The 21,231-nt window shown below is 47.3% G+C and overlaps 1 protein-coding gene across 15 annotated transcripts in view; it reads right to left on the minus strand.

The window, feature by feature from the left end:
• Positions 1–21,231, minus strand: part of LOC116949418 (forkhead box protein P1-like) — a 432,818-nt gene that overhangs the window by 132,548 nt on the left and 279,039 nt on the right. For all 15 annotated transcript variants that reach the window (XM_076072004.1, XM_076072003.1, XM_076072007.1 and 12 more), the window contains one exon: positions 3,644–3,772. In XM_076072004.1, the coding sequence (XP_075928119.1) occupies positions 3,644–3,772 (129 nt within the window). The remainder of the gene's footprint in view (positions 1–3,643; positions 3,773–21,231) is intronic.

Below are 21,231 nucleotides of genomic sequence, written 5' to 3' on the forward strand. Positions count from 1 at the left end.
CCACGATACGAGATAAGAGTTGGTGGAGCTAAGGAGAGTACGGCGCTAAATTGGAGAAAGAAGAGACATTTGAGATGTGTAAGGGACGAAAGAAACGTGAACGTAACGCAAAGGGGCTCTCCGACGTGTCGTCGGGTCGTGCCAAGTTGTTCGGCAACGATGTCCGACGTTTCGCTCCAAGTGCCGGGGAGCTTCTTCGGGAACCGAGTTGCTCGGGAACTGAAATGGGTGCTGAACAAGTACCTGAGCAAGTGCAGCAAAAGCGTCCGGACCCGATTCTCAACGACGCGAGAGCGCACGGCAGAGCTAGAAATAAAACTTAGTATGATCTGGCTGGGTTGGAAAGAGGAATCGTCGCATTTTTGTACATTTGCAAAGCCATTCCCCTCCAAGTGGCTTATTTATTATAGGAGTGTAATAATAATGCACTCACTGCCTTGCTCGTCAATAAACAAGAATGGGGCAATTTTGTTGGAGAGCTGTGCACTGTGGTGGATTAATTTCATTGAGCAATTTTCAACATCGCTGCTCCATTTATCTACCATGCTGTAAAGGGTATTTCATCAACGCGTTAGCTCAGAGGGTATTGGTGGTTAATATTGTTATTAATAATACTGATCGGTTCTCTATATACTGCTACGCATGTTCAAGAGAAGGTGATATTGTTGACGAGGGTGCATTTGTTACACTCTACGGATTGGCGTGACGTAGATTTCACAAAATAACAACAGATACGTACACGTAAAGATATCTTCCATCCATCTCAGAGAGACTATGCAGGCATGCGATGTCCGTGAGCACAGACGGCGGGGCCACAACTACACCCAATCCGCTTGGTCTCTTCCCCAATGCTGATGCCAAAACCTGCACTGCTGTAAGGGGTTCGATCGAGGCTGAGCCAACCGGGAGCTGGCTCAGATTCTTGTTGCATTTGGCCGACAGGTGAAGAACCCGGCTAAGATGCACATGGGTAGCTACTGAATCCAGATGTCTGGTATTGTAGTGCAGTGCACTAACCACCAGACCACCACACACCGTGGCTCTGCACTAATACGGACGTGCAGAACACTAAAAAAACAAAAAATCCCTCAATAGAGCCCGAGCCGCTTGTTGGGGCAAGTGGCGTTGGCGAGTATGGCACACGAGGTTGTGGTGTGGCCGACGCCACGCCCAGCCACCGTTGTTCTCCCCAGTGCCGATGTCTACATACCGTTACCATGCCACCATTGAAGGCAGAGTCAACCCAGGCGAAGCCCAGGTCCGGTTCACAAATCCGCGGGGGAAGATTTGCCGGTTATTGAACTCGGGTCCGCCGGGTTTGTAGCGCAACGCTCTAACCACGACACTACCGCTTCCCACCTCGATCTGCGCTGATACACGCATGGACACATGCAGACGTGTGTGTGCACGCACGCACGCACCTACGCGCGCGCGCACACACACGGGCATGTCGTACAAATTGCTGTGACAGGCGTTGTGGTCATGCTTGTTTGAGGGCCGACTCATCCCCCAAATTCACTGTGCATATTTATTTATTTATTTCATTCCATCTTCACATTTTGCCCCCTTGCCTCGCTCGCCCCCAACCCAGCCGCAGTAATCTGTAGCAGCGTGTAACGTGTGCACTAATTCAAATCATCCGGCGGGAGCAGATTAATATTTGGGACGGCCTGTCGCAATTACAAATCAGCCTCATGCATGCGGACACGAGGGGCGGGAGGGGCATCGAATGGACTCTGGCATTCAAATGAGCAGTGGCTTTCTCTCCGGTGTAACACGGCAGGCTCACACGGTACTCTGGTAGGCCTTCTCTACAAAAAGAGCTCGGATGAAAAGATCGAAGCGTAAAGCCAACACAACTGAACAGGCGTCATTTTTATAAGTTATTCTTGATGATACCCGAACTGTCGTCATCAACAACAACAACAACTCTCTGTCTATGTGCCGTGTCCTTTCTCACAGACGTCGGTGATCGTGGCATTCCATTTAGCTCTGTCCATGATATCTCGTCACACACATTCCTGCGGAGGGGGCTGGTAGGAAATTTTGAAGTAATTTTGAAGTAATTATGTACGGATATTTAAGCCAAACTTGTTAGGGTCGTGCGCAGAAGAAAGCAACGACGCTAGAAAGTGCAGTGTAAAAGAGGTCGCACCAGAAAGTGCAGTGTATAATCCCCTACCTCCTGTGAATTAATCCCGGTTGGGCTTCCAGTCCATATAAGGGCACCACGGAGTGACCAGCCCCTCCCCACCCAGCCCCACCCCAGCCAGCCCCACCCCTCCCACTCCCCACCCAGCCCCACCCAGCCCCTCCCCACCCTCCCATCCCCTCCCCACCCAGCCCCTCCCCACCCAGCCCCTCCCTACCCTCCCCTCTCCACCCAGCCCCACCCCTCCGACGTGGACAGACATACACAATTAATCCCCTCCAGTCCACTACGTTTCCTACCAGTATAACTTTGCACTATATACTCCGAGTTGCATCCAGTTGTTCAAATTGCTTATGTACTAAATTCATTTTAATACCTTTAACATTCCCAGTCAAAACATTATATTCAATACCTTGTATGCTCATTACATGTCCAACAACATAATATACCCATGGCCAAATCACCCCAAATGCTCCTGATCTTGTGGTATCTCAGAAGCTAAGCAGGAGTTGGTCATGGTCAAGAATTGGATTGGTGAGCACCAGGGCCTGCAAGGTGTACTATAAGTGGGGCTGGCACAGTTGGCCAGGAGATGGTGGCTCCTAGTGCTGAGCCCTGCTATGCGTGGGGATCTGAGCGGTTTCCCCTCCGACACGAAGCCAGACACTGATTATAATTGTTCATGGCATTGGCCAAACAATCCAGATGCAGGACCATCCTGTTCAACAAGAGTCTTGAGACTCAATGAGGCTTTTCTTAGATGAATAAATAGTCTGATAATTAATTATCAATGTAAAAAATACTCCCTTCATTTACAGTAAATAGCCTTTTGGGCAGGGCGGGAAATACAAAACCATTTTAGACAATGTAAAACAACTTCACTTTGGACGCAGTATATGCGACATAAGAATGCATGATAAGAATGCGTAATAACGATGGTTATTCATCAAGGCTCAAGACTCCCTTCTCCTATGTGAGGCTCTTCTGTGGGAGCTCAGACTTCTGCACGTGTAACATATGTTGTTCTGCTTGCGTTGTTTGGCCAATCCCAAGAAGGCATTCGCGTAGGCATTGGCCACGTAGAGAAGAACCCTTGGGAAAATGTGGTTCAGAGACTCTTCTGCGGACATGAAAGAAAACTGTCGGTGTCTTCTCTTGACAACAACCGGACAAAGATCTGTCCTCGTATCGGCACACAGACCATTGAGGCAGGCACCGTCATCGAGCACCTCTCCAGATTGGCATGGAGCATGAGGAGGTGGTGTGGCCAACACAACCCCCACTGCCTTCACCTCATGAGTGCCCATGTTTACACATTGCACCAGGCACTCATTTAGGGCTGGGTCGACCCAGGAGAGTCCCAGGACTCGGTACGGATATTTTCCACTGACGGTGGGGCAGTGGCTCGGAATTTAACTCACGTTTGACGATATTCGCCACTGATGTTAACAATCACCAACACACGCACACACACACACGTGCACAAACTACCTCTTTGGGTTGCTTATTTGAGTGCTGCTGTTGCTGCTGCTGTTGCTGTTGTTGCTGCTGCTGCTGCTGTTGTTGTAGAAGCTGCAGGTGTAGCTGTTCCTGCTGCTTCTTGTAAAACTCCTGTAGTTGCTGTTGGCACAAGAAGGGCGGAAGTACGATGACGAGTGAGGAGAGAAATGCGACTGCGATGAAAAGGGAAAACGCGGCGATCCACTGGAAAATATTAACAACTTTATTTGGTGATGCTGCTGCTGCTGTGTTGGCACAGCTGCTAATGTGTTGTGCTTGTGAACCTCAAGCACAATTAACCAAATGAACTCAACACGTTCCTCAATAAGACTGTGGCCTTATAAAGGAAGGTATATATTCTAGGCGATGTTTCAGGTAGTGCCGTTCCTGTCCTCATATGATGTCACCGATTATATATTTTTATTTTTCCTTTTAAGGCAGTCTTACCATCGAATGTGTTGGGTTTTTAAATGGACCATGAAGGCACAAAACAAGTGCTGAAAAGTGATCGTAGGATAAGAGCTGTTTCGTTATTTCAGATTTAATTATTTCCTTATAATATTCGCAAGGGTGACACGCGCATCAAATTTTGAGAGCCATTAATATGCGTTTCGTTAAACATGAAATGCATCGATAAATAATTGCTAACAGGTCACGTGATTTCTGAGTTCATTCTGCGACTGGCTGTCGAACTGTGGTGGACATCGTTTGTTGCAACTCTCCCTACTTTTAGGCATACCTCAGGCACATCCACAACGCCTTCAAATCATCCAGAACGACGGCGCTAGACTAATTTTTCAACCTCCGGAAATCATCCCACATCACGCATACTCTAAAACCCTTACACTGGCTACCAATCAAATACAAAACACTTCAAAAATCATCCCATTACGCATCCACAGCAATACACAACCAAGCTCCACCTTGCATCAGAAACCTCATGCAGATCAAGCAAAACAACCCAAAAAACAAAGACAACCGTGTGGGACACAACTCAGCAACAACAACAACAACAAAACATCTCTTTGCACTTGCACACTAAACTCACAGCCACAACCTGCTTTTATTTTAAATATTTTAAACAACGATAGATCGTACATACATATTTACTGATTGTATACAATTGTCTGTCCTTGTGTTTACAAGTATGAATGTGATTATGGCGCTGTGCGTGGTAGATTTGTGCCAGAAAGGCACCACACGTGTTTTAAACAAAAATAAAATTGACTTGTCTTGTTTCTCACGGTCATAAAGTTAGCCAGATGACAGCTCATAGATATTCGACTTCCACTCAGTGCATGGCAGACTTGAGTAACCATCGTGGTATATTAATATTATTCACAATAAATGTTTTTTTGGGTGAAATCACGTAAGTATAAATGTGTCTAAATGTGATACAACACATTTATACTAACGCGATCTAAACCAAAAACCTTTATTATGAATTAATATTAGTATTGTGGTGTCATTGCCTATAAAGCTCTGGGTATCAACATAGATACACATACCTCCATTCGGTGTCTCCACATACAACACGGACGATTTAGTTATCATCATTTTTGGCTTTGCAGGCGCATTATCCAGCAGCATGTGTTTCAACAATAACTCTGGAGGGATTTTGACTTTCCCGGGGCCTCATCGGCAGAGTCTAGCCTGTTAAACGGGCACAGCTGCCTGATGAGTCCTACTCAAGGCGAGTCTCAACAATGTCTCGCAAGCTGCAGAAATGAACCGTAACGCTCTGCTTTGTGATCTGTTTGTCACAAATCGTATCTCGGTATTTTACTAGTAAGTATAACCTACAACAGGAATAACATTTTGTTATTTGCGACTCCACAGCATCCTTTTGTCAGCGTTAGACGGTGGCTTTTCAGCATTCACTTTGTTTTAAGGGGATTTTAATTATTTGAACATTTCGTGTAATTACTGAAAAGGCCGATCCAAGATCAGACTCTGGTGAAGCCACTCGTGGCTTTCCGATTAACAACATATATTTGCGTTTATTAATCTTGCAGAACTAGCTGAAAACACGTTTTAGTTCAAACTAATCTGTGGTAATTGTAACCAGTGGCTCTGTCATATAACCGGACTGACCCCCAACCATATGAATGTGGAATTTCCACCACTGGCTCAGGGACAGAAATTAAAATGAGCACTGCCCTAAATCCTCAACTGCGCAGGGAAACAACTTGGATTTATAAATGTGGGCTTTTGGATACAGCACCAACACACGAAGTTTGTCTCTGTTGGGAATCACAATCTCGCAGGGGTCTTTAAGGTGTACCACGCAGCAGGCAGCACGCTTAGGTAATTGTCCGCAAACATGACCGCATGTCATGAATTGCAGGCCCCATGCTAATGGGGCCTGCAATTCCTCCATCGCTCTGTCTCGCTTTTTCACACCGACAGACCGCAGAGAGAAACATTCATCAGATAAATGCAAACCGGAGGGACGTCGCATCGACGGTTAGGGAAAGGAAACGGGGATTGGGCAGGGCAAGTGACCACATGGGATGATGGCCAATGGGCAAGACTGGAGATAGAATGGCAGCCAAAGAAGAGAGCATGACCGATACAGCACGATCACCACGGAGACGGAGCAATGAGATCGGTTCCTGTGCAGGAGTAAGGTGGACTTTGGCATCACTGGACTCACGAGGGATCGCGACGGCATGGGGAGGCCTTCATCTTAGCAGCGGATAGACAATGCCTAATGGCGATGATGTAGTTGGAGTCGAGCCGTCAGATTTGTGCATAATAGTTTGTTGTGAAATGCACTGACCACGAGTCCACTAAACAACGTCTCAAAGGCATTGCACGAGCGTTGCTTAGAGTCGACATACAACCGTTCACATACGATAGAGTAGGACCTACAATTGCTGGTTCCAAGGCCTTCAATTTGCACCACACATTTAATTAATAATTATTCCTGGGGCAGCCAAAAGTTAAAGTGTCTCTCTTTGTTCAAATGAGTGAGGCTGCCGTGCATCCTTAATGCGTGCGTCCTTGAGTCAGCGGTAGTGAAAATTATCCATGAATATGGCGGGGGGGGGGGGGGGGTTGGCAGTTTATCCGAATGATGACATCTGTTGACGTTCCACAGAGTAGTGCTTTTTTAACGACCCCAACAAAATGATGATGATGGGCTAAGTGAACCCCCCTCACCAAACCCACCACCTCCTATGATTGGGGTTTGAACTCACAACCTTTCAATTGCGAGCCGAGCTCTCGAACCATTAGGCGCGCGGCCTGGCGATATAAATAAATAAATAATTATGCACCAAAGAGCAGAACCCAATCCAGTTTTCCCATCTGCGGCTGAATTTCCCCTTACTTGCATCGCATGTTCCAGATAGAATAGGTCAAACGGCAGCACTTTGAAAGTCCCTGACCTGTTTTGAAGGTGGTGCTTCTATCTTTTTTCCCCTCCCTTTGACAAAACCATCATTATCTGCCTCTCCGCAGGATGCCAACACCTGCTGATGATGTTAATTAATCTGTCATCCCGCGCGCCCGAACCCCGGCCTGGCCCGAGATAAGGATCTTTGCAAATGAATGTAGAGTAAAGCTTTCCCCCTTGCTCGCCTGCCTTGCCTGTCGTCACACAAAGCCAACCCCCCCACCCCCAACTCTCCTCTTCCACCTCCAATATATATTTTTTTAACACCCCCTCCCCATCCACCGCCGCCCTCAAACGCGCCCAGCACCTGAAGGACATGTTAATAAGGCAAACACCGATCCTTTCTTCTTTCACACCGAATGACTTCAGCCGAGCGTCTGCTGACGGAAGGGGCCCGCTGATTATCAGCCCTCCGCAGCGCTGTGTGCTCGGCGACCGCACGAACAGCATGACTGATGTGATAATTTCACGACACGGGCGGCACAAAGGGGTGTGAACACAGCCCTGAAGGACGCGGCGCGGCGCGGAACACCGCCGGTGTCGGGAGTTGTGCGGTGGTGGGGGGGGGGGGGGTGCAAGCAGATAAAGGTGTGGGGGGAGGGCGAAATAACGAGTTGTGGCGGTGGTGCTGAAGGGACGGTAGTTGTGCTGAAGGGATGGTAGTGGTGGGGAAGGGATTGTAGTGGTGGGGAAGGGATGGTAGTGGTGGTGCTGAAGGGATTGTAGTGGTGGGGAAGGGATGGTAGTGGTGGTGCTGAAGGGACGGTAGTTGTGCTGAAGGGATGGTAGTGGTGGGGAAGGGATGGTAGTGGTGGGGAAGGGATGGTAGTGGTGGGGAAGGGATGGTAGTTGTGCTGAAGGGATTGTAGTGGTGGGGAAGGGATGGTAGTGGTGGGGAAGGGATTGTAGTGGTGGGGAAGGGATTGTAGTGGTGGTGCTGAAGGGATTGTAGTGGTGGTGCTGAAGGGATTGTAGTGGTGGTGCTGAAGGGATTGTAGTGGTGGGGAAGGGATTGTAGTGGTGGGGAAGGGATTGAGTGGTGGTGCTGAAGGGATTGTAGTGGTGGTGCTGAAGGGATTGTAGTGGTGGTGAAGGGATTGTAGTGGTGGGGAAGGGATGGTAGTTGTGCTGAAGGGATTGTAGTGGTGGGGAAGGGATTGTAGTGGTGGGGAAGGGATTGTAGTGGTGGTGCTGAAGGGATGGTAGTGGTGGGGAAGGGATTGTAGTGGTGGGGAAGGGATTGAGTGGTGGTGCTGAAGGGATTGTAGTGGTGGTGCTGAAGGGATTGTAGTGGTGGTGAAGGGATTGTAGTGGTGGTGCTGAAGGGACGGTAGTAGTGGGCAAGGGACGGTAGTGGTGCTGAAGGGATTGTAGTGGTGGTGAAGGGATTGTAGTGGTGGGGAAGGGATTGTAGTGGTGGGGAAGGGATTGTAGTGGTGGGGAAGGGATTGTAGTGGTGGTGAAGGGATTATAGTGGTGGTGCTGAAGGGATTGTAGTGGTGGGGAAGGGATTGTAGTGGTGGGGAAGGGATTGTAGTGGTGGTGAAGGGATTGTAGTGGTGGTGCTGAAGGGATTGTAGTGGTGGGGAAGGGATTGTAGTGGTGGTGCTGAAGGGACGGTAGTGGTGGGGAAGGGACGGTAGTGGTGGTGAAGGGATGGTAGTGGTGCTGAAGGGATTGTAGTGGTGGTGCTGAAGGGATCGTAGTGGTAGGGAAGGGATTGTAGTGGTGCTGAAGGGATTGTAGTGGTGCTGAAGGGATTGTAGTGGTGGTGCTGAAGGGATCGTAGTGGTGGTGAAGAGATGGTAGTGGTGGGGAAGGGATTATAGTTAGGTGTGGTTGATGAGTAGAGAGGCGTAGCCCAAATAATTTTTGGATGCAAAATTTTTTAACCGATTTCGCGAAAAGGCTGAGCATCCACGCTGAGCATCCACGCTGAGCGGTCACGCTGAGCGTCCACGCTGAGCGGCGACGCTGAGCGGCGACGCTGAGCGGTGCACTGGGAGTGAGACGTCACGAGCGACGACTAAGGGGTGTTACTGTAATCAGATTAATCAAGGTACGTGCTTACCGGCAAGCCCGTACCGTTACTCCTATTTCACATCGTCTGTCAGATCACCATTAATGAACGTGTACACAGCCGATTACTCGTGACGGTTATGAGATTGTTTGAAAAATCTCAACAAAGGGGGTGTGAATCGTTGTCTTCGTGATATTTCCCAGTTTAACACAACAAAGTATATCCATTTTACTTTGATGAAAGTAATCGGAAAAAAATACTTTTACAACACCAATTCGGGATTACATTCTGTCACCCCTAAACCCTCACGTATTCAGTTAATCGCACGCCGTACACTTTTCACACGCAACGCTTCTAAATAACCAAATGCCACTTGAATGACGGTGGCGTGCAGATACCCGGGCAGTGTGGAGGCTGGCGGCAAAAATGAAATGTCACCCAGACGATTGGCCGCATCCAAGATGCTCCCCCCACCGCCCCCCCCCCCGCCGCCGAGCGGGAGCAGCGAGTCCTCATGGTGCTTGTCACGCAGCTCGCTGAATAGACGCTTGCTCGCGCATGTTCCCGCACCCACGCACGCATGCACGCACCCCCGCGACGCACGGAAAGTACGTGCACGCGTGTGCCACCAGAGCGTGTGCCACCAGAGCGTGTGCCAGCGGAGTGTGTGCCACCGGAGTGTGCTATGCTGCGGGATTGTGAGTTTGTGGAGGACTTCGTCCGCCAGACGGATTGAGCACGGTGGCTTCTGGGACGTTGTGTTGCAGAATGGGGGGGGGGGGGGGATTTGCCATTGTTGAGCGGTCACCACGAGTCTGGAGACCACAGCGAAGGCCTGCGAGCAGATTGGTGGCAGAGAGTGTCTTGGAGAACGTCTTGGAAGCCACGTGAGGAGCGTAGAGAGCGTTGGCAGTGACGCATGGTGGTATAACAAACAGCTTGGGCCATGATGACGTCTTGATCTTGATGATGATGACGTCTTGATACTGATGATGATGACGAAGATGATGATGTTTATACGTACATCCTGATGTTGTCAATACACTGGTGGATGAGGGTCTTCCGCATGCCTTGCAGGTCACAGGGAATATTTGACTATACCTCACCACCCTGGTCAGTGTGGGTATGTGTGGGACAATGGATTTTGGCGCACTGGCCTTTAATGCCCGCAGTGACTATCGTACGCGTATCTATTGAATCACGTTCACCCATCCACGCACTATGCAGGCTCAACCCCTGCTTAGCTTCTGAGATCTGACGGCCGACCGCAACGGGCGCCTTTAGCGCAGCGGCCTGGAAACGGGATTGGTGGACATGCGGGCACGGACGGCGCGGTACATGTGTGAGAAGCACCACCCTGGAGGAACGCCTGCTTTCCAGATAGAACGTACAGCTTACAATAGCTAGAAGTAATTCCACTTTCAAATAAATTGCTAAAACTTCAAATGTGTTGTCTGAAAGTAATATATATGTAATGCTCAAACGGTACGAAGTTGTGTGCACATCATGTTTAAACGTTACCAAGCCAAACGACGTTAAATTACACAAAGTAGCACGGTATTCACGGGATACAAACTTAGCGCTCATGCAAAAGAAAAGTACATTTATTTCATCTGTTACAAGATAATATTCTTGGTTCTTTCGGTAAAATCACGTAGAAGGGAAAAAATAAAGTAATAAAAATAAAACAATACAATTCTCGCGACGTTTCGATTGCAACATAAGCAATCATCATCAGGTGATGATGATTGAGAATTTTTATTTTATTATTTCCCTTCTACGTGACTTTACCGAAAGAACCAAGAATATGAATCCCTTGCATCACGAAAGCTTTAAATCGAAATTGTTACAAGAGTGTTCAGCGAAATTGTGACCATTGCAAGCGCGAGAATTTATCAATTGTCTATACATTGTTAGTGTCCTTTTTTTGCACATACAGATGAGATATGATATCATGTAATGATGTAATATATATAGAATGAGGTTTTAATGTAACCCGCTTAATGTACTTCTGGGACTTTTAAAGATTACAGCTACATGTGTTGTAAGCTTCTCTAGAGCTAACCTCACAATTAGCTCAGTGTTTTATGCTCATGGTATTGGCCCTGTAAGCCCTAACCATGGCAGAAAAAAGCAAATAGGACAGATCATTTGGATTCTACAATAAATATAATACACACCTTCCATGGCGTGTGTCTGCATCTTTGTGTATGGGGAGAGCGAGTGGAGCAGTTAATGTTTTGTGCTATGAACCTGGTGACGATTATTTGAACCGGTCGTGGGCCCTCCACAATGTATGTCGGCCATACGGAGGATCTTTGCGTGCATGTAGATAGGTCGTGAATAAGCTTGTGTACTGTGCTTCAATCCCCGTGAACTTGGTTCAGTCGCCAGCCATGGAGATCCAAACCTGTGCTGGGCTTGACGTAGGTTGACTTAGCCTTAAATAAGTACTTTCTGTGGGGTATCAGCAATATTTAACTCCAATTTTTTATTTTACCAGGTAAGGCCCACTGAGCTATGCGGCACTTTCTCAGAAGCGACCTGGCCACAAGTGATAGCTCAACAAAGTGGCTTATCACGTGGAAATGTATAGCAGCCAAATACTCTATACGCACGTTTCTAAATGTGAAGGGAAATACCAGAGTACCCAGAAAAAAATCCACGTGACCACGGGGAGAGAGACATGCAAACTCCAAATATACAGACGTCAGGGTCGGGATCGAACCCATGCTCTCCTACATATCAAGCGAGGTAGTTAACATCTCGCCACCGTGGCGTCCCGATGGGGTGAGAGAGCTGGCCAGACATGGACCTGAGCAGACCACTCCTCATCCACCACACTCGCCTTAATAGGTGCTCACTAACAGCACTGGCCCCTGAAATGGTGGTTTTGTGCACTGCTCTACAATCCGAGGTGCCAGGGTTGAATTCCAGGTCAAGAAAAACCCTCGTAGAATTTTGCATCTGAACACGTCCTATGCCACTCGTAGATTAGCCGACTTGGTCAAAACACGGATCGCCAGCGCCGTCGACCAACTGCGCCGGCCCGCGAATCAACCAGGAACGAAGCGCTCACCACGCGGGACCTTCAAACAACAAAATCTAAAAAGTAGACGCGGCCGAAACAAAGATGATGAACGCGACGCCGAACTGAAAGCGACGGCCACGGAGGTGCTGCGCCTCGTCGCTGACGCGGAGCCCGGGAGGAATACGCTGCCCCTGAATTGGACGGACCTCTCTTCACTTCCATAACAACAACAACACCAACAACAGCCGTTGACACCGGTGAATGTTTGACCCCCTGTCCAACCATGGCAACCGAACCGGTGGAAAAATCGCGGCGAAAGGCAGCGGCGGCGGCGGCGGCGGGAGGGAGGGGAGCCGGTTCGAACGGCGCGACATCACAGAGCTGTGGCGACAACAAAGGCGAGAGAGAGAGAGAGAGCGCTACGATTACCAGGAGGCAGACATTAAACAGTGGTGGCCCGGCCACGGTGATACAAAGCTCCCATTAAAGCAACAGGGGATGAATTAAAGCCAGTTTATGGCCGCTGTTGTGGGTAATAATGTTAACAACGCTGTCTGTCCGGCCAGTGGCACAAAGTTACTAAAGAACTCGCGCTCCGTGCGCGTGCGCTGCGGATGCTTCGTGATCATTGTGGCGGCTGTAACAGAGGTTAAAGTCTTTTAATGGCGAATATTGTTTCTTTTTTTAACACTGTTGACTGATGTTACGTCGGAGAAGAAGAAGACCCCTTGGGTAGTTTTAAAGGCCCGTTAGTGCTGTAGTTAAGAGCGCGAGTTCAAATCCCGGTCGGGGGATCGGCTGGGTCCATCATCCCCTCTGGCGGGGGGGGGGGGGTTAATAAAATGGTTTTATCGCTTTGAGGCAACACCGTGAGCGGGGGTCGTAGTCCCTTGAATGGGCCGGCTCCTGTCAAAGTAAACGTGGGGACTTTCCAACCTGGGCTTGGGCCTAATAACAGAGGGGGTGCTGACCCGCAGCTTAATTTGAGCAAGGAGGGACTCCCAAGGGTTCACTTTTTTATATTAAAGGTTTATGACATTTACCGTGGTCAAATAATCATACACTTCCAGAGGATGACAGGACACACTTGTGACTTGTTCAGGAGACTTAGCTGTTTCAAGTGTGGACAGTCGAACCGCTTTGCTTGAAATAATGTTTATTGTTGCCGGTCTATTGGCATACATTCCATCACATTCAGCTTCAAATGAAGCTGAGGGGAACCGCGACTGAAGCGGTGCAGAAGCGCTCGTTAAAGACGCCCCCAAATTTGTCGTCACGAATTCGCCGTTGCACTTGCTGCCAAACGGCGTGCAACGGAGCGGCGACGACGCGGTGAATTTTGTACTGCCCTCCGAACCCGGTGGCACCCGAGTTCGATTTCCCAGCCACGGGGATCGGTGGTGTCTCAACTGGTCCTGGGGCCCTCTTCCACCAAGCCACACAGGTCACCGTGGTGAAGTATGGTCTGACAACCCCCGTGAGTGACGCAGCTCAGGAAAAAGGTCTTCATTGAGCAGTGACTTGACAAAGCGTTGTAACTCATTAATTATAATAATTATTATAATTGTCCGGCTGTGTGGCTCAGAAGGTTATGAGTTCAAATCCTGGTTGGGGGAGAGGTTCGGCTCAGCCCATCATCCCTCTGGGGTCTATAAAATGAGTTCCACTCTGTGGAGAAGACAACTGCAGTGGTTCTAAGGAAAGACTCGCCCCCACCAAAGGAACGTGGAATTTCCATCACTGGCTCAGGGCTGTTATCTGGACATGAGCACTGCACCAATGCTCATTTGACTTGGAAATAACTTTGACTATTTTGTATCCGACAGTGAGATAAAGTCCCGTGTGCGATATCCTGGAAAGAACATATTCCTTGCAGTGCAGTGCAACCACGAAAGGCAGCGATTGGCTATGGACTTTGCATGCAAACAAACAATCGCGAGTACCCGTGGTGTCTGCGCGATCATTCTGATGGCATAGGACGCTGCAGCATGTCACAGCCTCGGTCTGCGCTAGCAAGCAGCTATCTTAACGAGGAATTGGTGCGTAATGTGACATTTTGTCGAGGGACTACTACTGCGTGGCGCTATCTTGGTGTGGGCTGGGATTCTTTTGTCGTTGTTTTTTGCCGACTTGTCCAAGGTTGATAAATGAAACTCATAAAAAAATGTATTTGTTATTTATTTATATTTTGTTATTTGGTTACGCTTTTCTCTATTTTTTCACTCCTATCGAGTGTTTGTATTGTGTGCTGTTGTAGCTTGCTGATCAGCCCATACTGGGCATCTGTGAGAAAAGAGCTACAAAGCTCATCGGATTCCTCCTGCAGCCTAAATAAACATTCCGATTCTGATAACGCACAACAGAGGGCACGTTTCAACGAAACAGCCGGGCAGGGAGAACTGCCTCTGTGGCCTTCTCCTTACCCCAGCCTCTCCCTTATTCCCAAGCCTCATCGTCAGCCGCAGCCCAACGGCTAAAGCATGCACGTGTGGGATGGGCAGTAACCGCATCGGCAAATCAATTTGGCGCGTGTAATTGTTTTAGTTGATTCCATTGCGAGAGAAAGAAGTGAAATCGATGGCGTGGTCAGTCACTGCGAAAAGACTTAAATGTTTGCGAGACTAAGTACACAAGGCGTGATTGGGAACTGTTCCCTGTACGAAAAAACAGCTGTCCGTACAAGAGCAGTATGAAAACAAATGTGAAAAATATATATTTATAAAACAGCACAAGCACATCTTGTTAGGTGTGTATACAAAAAGCTAATATATAACGTGGTAGAATACGTGCAATAATGATTCCTGTATTGTAAAATAAAGTGATCATTTTCAGGAATATGAATATGATTAATATAGCTCTCAAAATGACAAGCACGTCTACTGCAGATTTTGTGTATGCAGGTGTGCACAAGCGAATAAGCCAAACTGATAAAAAGGTAATTCTTGGCATTTCCTATTAAATTCATCATCATCATGATCATGTGCCATCATGCTATGCCATTCATCCAAGGGTGGTCCATTCTTTAACATCATCTATTCATATCCTTCACTGCCTTCCTTTTGCCTTGCCACCTTACCTCTGTCTTTCAATATCATGTTATGTATGTTGAACTTCTTTCCCACCATACGTAGCCAACCGTGCTAATGGGAGGTGCAATCAAGTGAAAGCAACCAAATTAATTTTAATCCTGCACCGAATGCATTTGCACGATACGGTACAACATTTTCCACTTTCGAGAAGAATGAATAAAAAACACACACACACACACACCTCAACCGCATGAGCAGATTTTTTTTTATATTTTCTCGCCGACACGCTGTTGCTGTGATGTGCTGTGGAGTTGCAGCGGGTCTTGACTTATTGCGCTATCCGCAAGACACGCGGGGGGGGGGGGGGGGGGTGTGGGCAGAGTGGAACGCATCTCGCGCTCCTCCCACAGGGGAGCCCTGGCAGGGTCACGCGCACGGTGAAGCCGCCGCTGCCGCCGCCGGGATAAGTAGCCTCCGATGGAGCCATTACCGGTCGCGCTCCTTCCTCTCCACGAAGGCAGACAAGCAACTCGAGTCAGACGTGAGAGCGTCTCCCTGCTCATCTCCCTCGGTTGTGCTGCGTAAGCGAGCGGTGGAAATTCCACATTTGGATCCGTCTCCCCAATTTATATCAAGATCGTGCTGTCAGCGTCACGTCATGGGATGGAGCATCCATTCGGACCTCTCGGAGAGTGGTGCGACTCTTCCTTGTTGGAGAACGGTCCACGGAAGGGGAATTCATAGAACTACCTTTGAGATTGCACGCGTAAAATATATATATATACTTTAGAGTATTTTTCAAGCATTCGCAAAACTTCACAATTATTTCCAGACAGCGTAAGACTCACGGCCGACAGGATATTTATATTGTTCTTGGTAGCATAGTCTTTGTAGCAAACTAGAGAGCTCAGCTTATTTCTCGTGGAATATTTTCCATTGCCCTTCCAATCCCCAACCGCTCAGTGGCGAGAGGGGCGGATGGGATGAAGATGAGAAACATTTTCCTGACCTCAACCCCAGGACAGCTCCAGTTTAAATGAATCTCCGCAAATAATCTGTTGGTAATAAATTCTGCAAGTGCGTACTTGTATACATTTCCTGCAAGTGTTAAAATAGTGAAACGCTGACAGAAATACTGAGGTTTTTAAATCTATGTCAACAGTGAGGAACAAATATATACATAGAAAAAAGCATGGCCAGGAATGCTCGTTATCCTGTGGAACATCTCTCAAAGTTTTCCGCGTCAACTCCTGTGAACTAGACAACGTGGGCTCGCGTCGTTACCAGCGTGGCAACGCAACATCAGACGCGCAACGCCGGAACGCGCTCGTGAAAAAAAATCCATCACTCGAATCGCATTAAGTGGCTGATCTGGCAGTCACTCGATGTCCTGTTGCGGCGCTTGTGAGTAATGAGAGCCGGTTAAGAAACAAAAAAAAACACCGTAGATTGGCGAGCGCGGCGTCTCGCGAGCATTAACAACAAAACACCTGCAGCGGCAGCGGCGGCGGCGGCGACGACGACGGCGGCACTCTGTCGTGAGCGCACGCCACCGGCGAATTATCCGCCGCCGCGGTCGCGCGTTGCGCCCCGCCGTGCGACGCCGCCGCCGTCGGAGCACTCGGCTCACAATCGCAAGGACGCCGGTTCAAACGGCTCTCGATCGCCATCGCCGTCGTCGCCGCCGTCTCTCCGGGGTTGATCAATGAGCACAGTGCTGTACTCAGAGCCGTCCCGAGGGTACGGCGAATCGGGAATGGTCGCCCTGGGCCAGTGCTTTGGGGGTGGGGGGGGGGGTGTCAGATGTAATACCTCCGGTTTAGTTTGAAGGCGTCGGGGAGACCCAGACGGTGGGGTTTCACCTGCACCCCATCCTCCCCTTACTAACGGCCCTGCCTGGACTGCTTGATGAGAATGTAAACAGCGGTCGTCATATGTTAGGAAACTGGCCACCGCCATAAGGATGTGGAAATTCCATCACTGTCTGAGGGCTACCAAGGTGAACTTGCATTACTAACATTTACAGCCTGCGCAGCGGATGCTTTAGGTGGTAGCTACACATGTCTGTAATCTCGTGCTGTCGAGGCAACGAGAGTTGGTGGATCACTGTGCAGTTGTTGCAAAAGTCCCTTCCCGTGGGCGTCGTGGTGCCATACCCTGGCTAGTCAGGAAAAGGCAGAACAGCAACTGGATTAAACGTCATCTGTTTCCATCTGTACGGGGATAGAGCGTCGTTTTCTCCGGCGGGTGCTCCGGTTTCCTTACACTTGCAAAAACACCGATGAATTGGCTGAAAAACATGAAAATAAAAATCCGTTGCAGCAAGCCCTTCCCTGAAAAAAGCGTCCTTAGACTTGGTGTGCCTTTCCCGGATAAATAAGTAAAAATAAGTCAAGAAAATTCTCATCGTGACAGAAGGAGGGCGATGCCCGTCTTCGGCTCCTCCTTGAATATTGCCCCCATATTGGGTGGATTTCAGCATTTGTTTTGGCCAAACGCCATGACCCCAAAGCGCGCTGGCGCTGTCCCCTCAAACTCAGCGTGGGAAAGCAGTCCGCAGGGCAACCTCCATTCCCGGGGGCTTCCTCTCCGCGCGTCCCACCGTGCTCTCCATGGAATCCAAGCCCAGCCCACAGCCGGGCGTGGCTGTGGGCATGGGGCAGGGACAAAAAGGGTGACCCCCTTGCCAAATGAACGCCGACCTTCTGACCTCGTGAAGCTGGAGGTTTTAGCGCAACCGCCGCTGCCAAACGTTAGATCCCTCGTTGCGTCTTCTGGCCACAGCTGAAGTAGTAACTAATTGGCACCGTTTGTTCACGTGACAAACCTTACTCATAAGCTGTGTCGGTCGGAGGTGGGTGTACGACACAGTTACATTTACGCGATATAATCCCAAAAAGGTTTTCATGAATGTATGCATCTAGAACTTCTTTCACACCGTATATAGCCAACCATGCTAATCAGAGGTGCGGGTTAAGGACAAAACACTAAACACAAAAAGCAGTTCTAATTAAATACGTTTTCAATCTAGATTTAAAAGTGCATAGCTCCAGTGGCTTCCTGGCATCAGAAGGAAGAGCGTTCCAGACGGCCGCAGAAGCGCATCTGAAAGCACGCGATGCAGTGACCGCCTTTGTCACATGATCACACCAGGCTGCAAAGGCCCAATCATTGCACACCTTCAGCAGGTAGGTGCCAGTGTCTTTGTGCATGCTCACAATGCCACGCACCACGAGGGCAATGGCGTTTGGCCAAAACAAATTTACAATTGAGGCTGCTGAGGCCTTCATTTTTGATGGCATTGTTTGGTTTATTTCTGCGTGTAAAGTTGAGTGAAATCCACATCAGCGAGCCCCCTTATTAAGGGTCCCCTCTTGGCAAAGCCCCCAAGCGAGCCCCCTTCATAGGTATCCCTCCTGGTCAACGTTGCAAGCGAGCCCCCTACTCGCCGCCAAAAGCCACGTTAATTATTATAAATGATCATAATACAAAAGGACCTCTCTACTGTAGCAGAGTACTCAACTCACAAATCAGAAGGTGGAGGATTCTGCTTATAGTCTACGGTTGATTTTGGTCATCATCTCTCATGGTCCATGAATTGAGTACCACTTTGTAGGATATGAACAGTGATTGGTCCTGTAGATGATCTAACGTCCCTGCCGTTAGAATCTAGAATATTCATCAGAGGCGTAGTGCCACCGATGAATATGATGACTGGCCCAAGGAAACTGCTTTCACAACCCAATCAATAAAAAAATCACCTAGATATTGAGCAGATCACCTATGTCACCAAGGCAATGAATTGATAACAAAGAGAACGAATAGGTAAACTTGCATTGAATATTTCAGCATGATAATGAATGGACCACCAAGACACGAAATTTAGGTTACAAAAGATGTTGAATTTAGGATGAAAATGTCATCGGCAGCATGTTGACCTGGTCATCAGCGCACTGCAACCCATTAAAACAATGGTTGGGAAAGTTTAGTGAAATAATGACCAGTGTCTCAGCCATTGTGTGCTCTTACTTCTATGCGAACATCAAAAAAAGTTAATAAAATAAGTCCATCTCGCTGGATTGGTTTTCACATCTCCTTGATGTTGCCTAAAAGTCGAATCATGAGATTTTGGTCCACGTCAAAGCGGGGTCTGATGTCAAATAGGAAACTTAAAAGAAAGTGGAAGGGACTACACCCCACCATTCGCCCAACCTGGAGGAGAGAATCCCATTTTACATTCTCACAGTAAACTCTCGTTTCATATTCTCACAGTAAACTCTTGATTTACCATAGAAGCTAGTTTCACATTCTCACAGTAAACTCATGATTCACCATAGAAGCTAGTTTTATATTCTCACAGTAAACTCTTGATTCACCATAGAAGCTGGTTTCACATTCTCACAGTAAACTCATGATTTACCATAGAAGCTAGTTTAATATTATCACTGTAAACTCTTGATTCACCATAGAAGCTAGTTTTACATTCTCACAGTAAACTCATGATTCACCATAGAAGCTAGTTTCACATTCTCACAGTAAACTCTTGATTCACCATAGAAGCTAGTTTCACATTCTCACAGTAAACTCTTGATTCATCATAGAAGCTAGTTTTACATTCTCACAGTAAACTCTTGATTCACTATAGAAGCTAGTTTCACATTCTCACAGTAAACTCATGATTCACTATAGAAGCTAGTTTTACATTCTTACAGTAAACTCTTGATTCACCATAGAAACTAGTTTCAGATTCTTACAGTAAACTCATGATTCACCATGAAAGCTAGTTTCACATTCTCACAGTAAACTCTTGATTCACCATAGAAGCTAGTTTTACATTCTCACAGTAAACTCATGATTCACCATAGAAGCTAGTTTCACATTCTCACAGTAAACTCTTGATTCACCATAGAAGCTAGTTTTACCTTCTCACAGTAAACTCATGATTCACCATAGAAGCTAGTTTCACATTCTCACAGTAAACTCATGATTCACCATAGAAGCTAGTTTTACATTCTCACAGTAAACTCATGATTCAACATAGAAGCTAGTTTCACATTCTCACAGTAAACTCATGATTCACCAAGAAGCTAGTTTTATATTCTCACAGTAAACTCTTGATTCACCATAGAAGCTAGTTTCACATTCTCACAGTAAACTCATGATTTACCATAGAAGCTAGTTTCACATTCTCACAGTAAACTCATGATTCACCATAGAAGCTAGTTTCACATTCTCACAGTAAGCTCTTGATTCACCATAGAAGCTAGTTTCACATTCTCACAGTAAACTCTTGATTCATCATAGAAGCTAGTTTTACATTCTCACAGTAAACTCTTGATTCACCATAGAAGCTAGTTTCATATTCTCACAGTAAACTCTTGATTCACCATAGAAACTAGTTTCAGATTCTCACAGTAAACTCATGATTCACCATAGAAGCTAGTTTCACATTCTCACAGTAAACTCATGATTCACCATAGAAGCTAGTTTCACATTCTCACAGTAAACTCTTGATTCACCATAGAAGCTAGTTTTACATTCTCACAGTAAACTCATGATTCACCATAGAAGCTAGTTTCACATTCTCACAGTAAACTCATGATTCACCATAGAAGCTAGTTTCACATTCTCACAGTAAACTCATGATTCAACATAGAAGCTAGTTTCACATTCTCACAGTAAACTCATGATTCACCATAGAAGCTAGTTTTACATTCTCACAGTAAACTCTTGATTCACTATAGAAGCTAGTTTCACATTCTCACAGTAAACTCATGATTCACTATAGAAGCTAGTTTTATATTCTTACAGTAAACTCTTGATTCACCATAGAAACTAGTTTCAGATTCTCACAGTAAACTCATGATTCACCATAGAAGCTAGTTTCACATTCTCACAGTAAACTCTTGATTCACCATAGAAGCTAGTTTTACATTCTCACAGTAAACTCATGATTCACCATAGAAGCTAGTTTCACATTCTCACAGTAAACTCATGATTCACCATAGAAGCTAGTTTTACATTATCACAGTAAACTCATGATTCAACATAGAAGCTAGTTTCACATTCTCACAGTAAACTCATGATTCACCATAGAAG

This window comes from Petromyzon marinus, chromosome 36 (assembly GCF_048934315.1).
Source record: "Petromyzon marinus isolate PM22_M1 ecotype Great Lakes invasive population chromosome 36, UKy_Petmar_22M1.pri1.0, whole genome shotgun sequence".
NCBI lineage: Eukaryota > Metazoa > Chordata > Hyperoartia > Petromyzontiformes > Petromyzontidae > Petromyzon > Petromyzon marinus.